Genomic DNA, 4,715 nt, shown 5'->3' with positions numbered 1-4,715 from the left:
AACTTGAATTATCGAACGTCGAACGAATAAGAATCGCGAATCGCTGTAACGTATAAGAACGTTTAACAGGGTCGATGGAACTCCATCGTAATTGTACGTATTCGGGGCACAACCTCTTGCCGGCACTGTGCCACCGCAGTCACGTGGTTTTGTTTGGATCTACCTCATCGCCTTGCAGGACGTGCTATGTAAACGTATAATATCAAGGGTCGCGCACTCGAGTGTCGCTCGAGGATCGCGTGTCTCGAGGGCTATTGGGAATCGACCATTACGAATCGTGCGACGATTCTCCGCGCAGAGGGAGCTGTGCGAACGGTGAGTGGGACGCGTGCGGCGTACGGATACGTCGCGATTCGAGAAAAGGTCCGTAAAAACGACCGATCGGACCGGATAATTCCAGGTTAGATATGCGCGGCTACGGAGTCGGACTAACGGGTCCAGGGAGCTCGTTTACGCGACCTCTGGACGGTCATCCCGTGGCTAAATGCGCGAGAGGCTTTCTCCGTGGTTTGGAATGCGGCCTCTCCCTCTGACCGGCTCTCCAGCTCGCTTCGAGGACAGCTGCGGAGATACTTCGGCCTCCGCGTCCGCTCCCTCCTTGCACTCGGTTCCTCCGCAACGGCGATATACCGGAAAATCCTGCTTTTCTCTCGCGAATAAGGGGTTGGTGTTTATGTTTCTGGTGTCACTGTCAATCGCGCAGGTTGGACTCGCTTGGCCGGAGTTCGTCGCAAACGTGAAGCACACTGGAGAATTTCCATTCCGTATCCGAAACGATGGTCTCGAAAATTTTTTTTCAAATTACTGCAAACTTATAAACTTTTTACGATATAACATCGAACGATAATTTTTACGGTTCGTAGACGAGAAGAGAGTTTTCGACATTGTTTTTTCGAAAAATTCGTTTGCAGTTCGGTCTCCTCGAGTACGTAAAGTTCGGTTGTCCCGCGTACGTGAAACGAAGAAACACAAGCGTAAGAAAAAATAATATTAAGCATTTTTTTCTTAATATATATGCCGCTCCAGTGGTCATTAGATTGTAAAACGTTGCCTTGCAGGTGACTCAGTAATTAAACATTCGCAGCGCGACAGTACGCGAAAAATTATTCGAGCGTGAAGCTGGCTCTCTTGGAAATCAACTATTTACCGACTTACGCTAGCGTGTACACATGTAAGGAGAGAGCGTGGAAGTAGGACATGATACCGAAGATCCCGAAGACAAGAGGACGCGAGAGTAGCGAAGTCGTAGGATCTGATTCGGGCTGTTTCGAACACGTGGGACACCGTACAGATGGTCCTGGATGTATGGGACTTGATACGAATTATCGGGGACTCGTAGGGACCTAATATCTAGGACCCCGATACGCAGAACTCGATACGAAATACTTCAAATTGGAAACTTTTAGGACCATTGGGTTCTCCATGATATCTGGAGTCCATCAGGTTCTCCAGGTCCTCTGGAATCTCCAGAACCTTTCAAAGCAAGGACTCTTCGCTTCTTTGGCACTCTCAAGATCCTCGAATCCTACCAGTGTTTCAAGAATTCGTGTACCCTTTCTACGACACGAGTCGACGTAATTCCAGAGTCACCTGTGTTAGATATCCCGAGCCCAGGTGTGTCTGTATCAGGTTTCATAAGTCCAATGCCCCCTGTATATTGTCTTCCATGAATCTGTCACTGCCATTAGCCCACTCCTACGTCTTTCAAGTTGTCCATACAGGATTCCACAAGACCTGGATCGTCCACACCAGGTTCTTGGATTCTTGTATCCTTCTTATCATCTTCCATGTGTCCACTATCATCGTTACCAGCCTCTCGTATCACGGAGGTTGCCTGTATCGGTTGTCAACGAGTCCTGAATTGTCTACATCAGCTTCCACGAGTACAGAATCGTCTACAAGTCCGATGTTGTCCGTATCGAGTTCCACGAGTACAATGTCCCTTGTGCATCATCTTCTGTGAGTACGTTACGGTTCTTGACGTCCTCCCACGTCTCTGGAGTTGTCCATTCTTCTAAAATTTTCTACGCGACTATTGTCGTAATTATCAAGGTCACGCATACCTAAAATTATTCGTATCAGACTCCACAGGTCCAGTGGTCGACAACCTTAACTACTACGAAACCGAAATCCATCGATACTAGACATCTGGCGTCATCTGCATCGCGTCCCATCAGTTCGAGATGCAGAATCTTCGACAATGTAAATACCGATCAACACAACGTCCGTATGCGCGCGCATTACCGTCACCAGATTCGGTATCGCGTCCTCTGTTCGCAAGCCACCGTATCGTGCCAGCGATCTCTGAGTCACATGTAACCCACGTGTCAATGCAACAATTGTCAGCAGCGCCCTCTACGTCCCAACGATGCCTCCCGTACCACCATCTGCAATCTCGAGATGATCGTCGCAGATTTCCATAATGGAGATGTCAGCCGCGCTCGCCTTACAAACGATCCCTGCTTCATATTTGCACACGGGTTACGGCGAGATAGGTAGAAAACATTTACATAAAAAACGTCGCCGTTGCGGAACATTTTTGCATACCACGCGCCACGCTATCGGGGAAACCGATTAACCACAACCCAGCTAACCTGTCCGTCCAATTACACGTTACTACTGTTACGTTCTAATTAACCAGGAGGTAATATTAACGGATAATAATACCGTGGTCGATGTTTCTAAACACGTGGTGACGACTCGTGTTCGAGGGAACACCCCGAACGACTTCGAAATCAATTTTCTCGGAAACGCGAAAATTAAAAAAAAAAAAAAAGAAGAAAAAAATACAGAAAATACTCCACGTTTTCGATTTGCTTTTACACGCTTCCGTAAATATCACGGTTCGTGTACCGTTTCCATACCGAGCGTTTTCTCCAGCACCTGGTTATCGTTGAATTATATACGAGGTCTTCGATAATCTTTATCCTCGAGGTTCCCGCCGGGACGTCGAAACGGGCTACGTTCGGGTACGAGATTCCATTTAATGGCAGCCCGGTAATGGCAGACCAATGCGAAACGGTCGCGTGGTGGACTCACCGGAGTAGCCAATCTACGCGCAGCCCAAGGCGCGAATTAACACTGCCCCGCCGCTCATGCTGCGAGCCGCGTGCCCGAGCACCAGTGCTGCTCGCTTTCCATTCCGATCGAGCGATTTTGCTCCTGCGAGGCACCGAGCGAAAAAGAACCAGGCTCCTCGAACATAAACACCGCCTGTAACTCGTGCACTCGGTGTGCAACCGCTTACTACGCGGCGTAGAACGCACGAGTTGAATGAAATTTAGTTTCCGTTCGAGGACGGTGGATATCTACGTTATTTCTTTTATAAAAAAATATCCAATTAACGTAATTTGTATTTATTTCTGTCGTAATAAATACTTGGGTTATTAGTTAGATATTTTTCCAAGCGAAAAACATATATAATATATAATATATAATATATAATATATAATATATAAATATATAATATAATATAATATTATATATCTAAAAGATATCTAAAATATCTAAGAAAAGATTATGTAAATTAAATACGTTATATAATTCCCCGAAAATAATTTATATTATATAATTAAATAAATAATTATAATTTGGGAATACCGAGTTGCGATCAATTTTCGGGTTCGCGAAGAAGGTAAATTACGCTAACGAATTTCGCGATTCATTTTTCTCAGCTTTATGAACGATGAGTGAATACTGCTGCCTCGATGGAATACCGATGTTCTCAAGGATAGGTGTATTTTTGTGTAAAATTTGTATAAAGAGGAGTACGATTATAAAGATAAAAAAACTGTTAATATTGATGGGTTTTATGCAAGGGATAGCGTGGAAAAATATGTAGAAATGTATTTCGTAATATTGATGTTTTGTATAAGTTCATACTCGATAAACATAATTATATGGGTTTGTAAATATGGCGTTAACGTTGCGGTCACAAACGCGCGGAATTAGGATTCCGCAAGGAGAAAGAGAAAATTGAAATTAAGCCTGAAACGCGAGCCGACAAGGGGAAGCCGTAAAAGAGATACCTATAACGGTTTTGGTGGCCATCTTTTACGTCGAATCTCGAGAGAACACGTGTGCAATTGTAATTTTCACGGTAGACGCACTTGTGGTGATACATCTCGTTGAAGTTAATTTGTGTTTATTCTGAAAATAACTCAAAACGCATGAATCGAGACACCGATAAAAATAGCACTGTTCAAGACCGATAATTAGTTGTCACTTTTTGTGAAAGTTGTCCTCCGTTCCGCTGGCGAATACAGCGTCAGAAATAATGAGAAGATTTTACATTTCAAGTTTACAAGGCCGTTCAAATTTGTTTAAACGGTAACCACACGCCTTCGTTGACGCCATCTTAGGCGACACTCAGAGAAATTCGGCTACTTGTAACGTAACCTGGTAACCTTGTTGATTACAGTTACGATTTCCAAATTTGAACGTCAGGATAAGTCGGTCAAGATCGTTTCAAGGTCATATTTAGGTAAATAATTCAATGTCCGTCCGATCGCTTATATTCTGCTTCATAAGCACTACGAAACACGAATCATGAATATATGATTCGTATATATATAATGATATAACGAAAGAAAAAAAATTAGACCTTCTACAATAAATTTTTGTATACCAATTTTAAATAAAATGAATTGTTAATAATTCTTTACCAATTCTTACACATGGAGGCTTTAGGCGATCTAAAATGTTAAGCCTTATCC

At 43.6% G+C, this 4,715-nt stretch overlaps 1 protein-coding gene across 2 annotated transcripts; it reads left to right on the top strand.

Moving 5' to 3' along the window:
• The first annotated feature begins 465 nt into the window (after nt 1–465).
• LOC143148234 (uncharacterized) lies at nt 466–3,274 on the top strand. Of its 2 annotated transcripts, XM_076314363.1 has the most exons (4): nt 466–779; nt 864–974; nt 1,059–1,959; nt 2,083–3,274. In XM_076314363.1, the coding sequence occupies exons 3-4, from the start codon at nt 1,667–1,669 to the stop codon at nt 2,111–2,113; spliced, it is 324 nt and encodes a 107-aa protein (XP_076170478.1). In that variant the 5' UTR covers nt 466–779; nt 864–974; nt 1,059–1,666; the 3' UTR covers nt 2,114–3,274. The 2 variants fall into 2 exon arrangements, with proteins under 2 accessions (XP_076170478.1, XP_076170477.1); XM_076314362.1 differs by lacking the exon at nt 2,083–3,274 and having other exon boundaries at nt 1,059–1,671.
• Nucleotides 3,275–4,715: the final 1,441 nt, after the last annotated feature.

This window comes from Ptiloglossa arizonensis, chromosome 6 (genome assembly GCF_051014685.1).
Source record: "Ptiloglossa arizonensis isolate GNS036 chromosome 6, iyPtiAriz1_principal, whole genome shotgun sequence".
NCBI lineage: Eukaryota > Metazoa > Arthropoda > Insecta > Hymenoptera > Colletidae > Ptiloglossa > Ptiloglossa arizonensis.
This window is presented reverse-complemented; position numbering and strand designations above follow the sequence as displayed.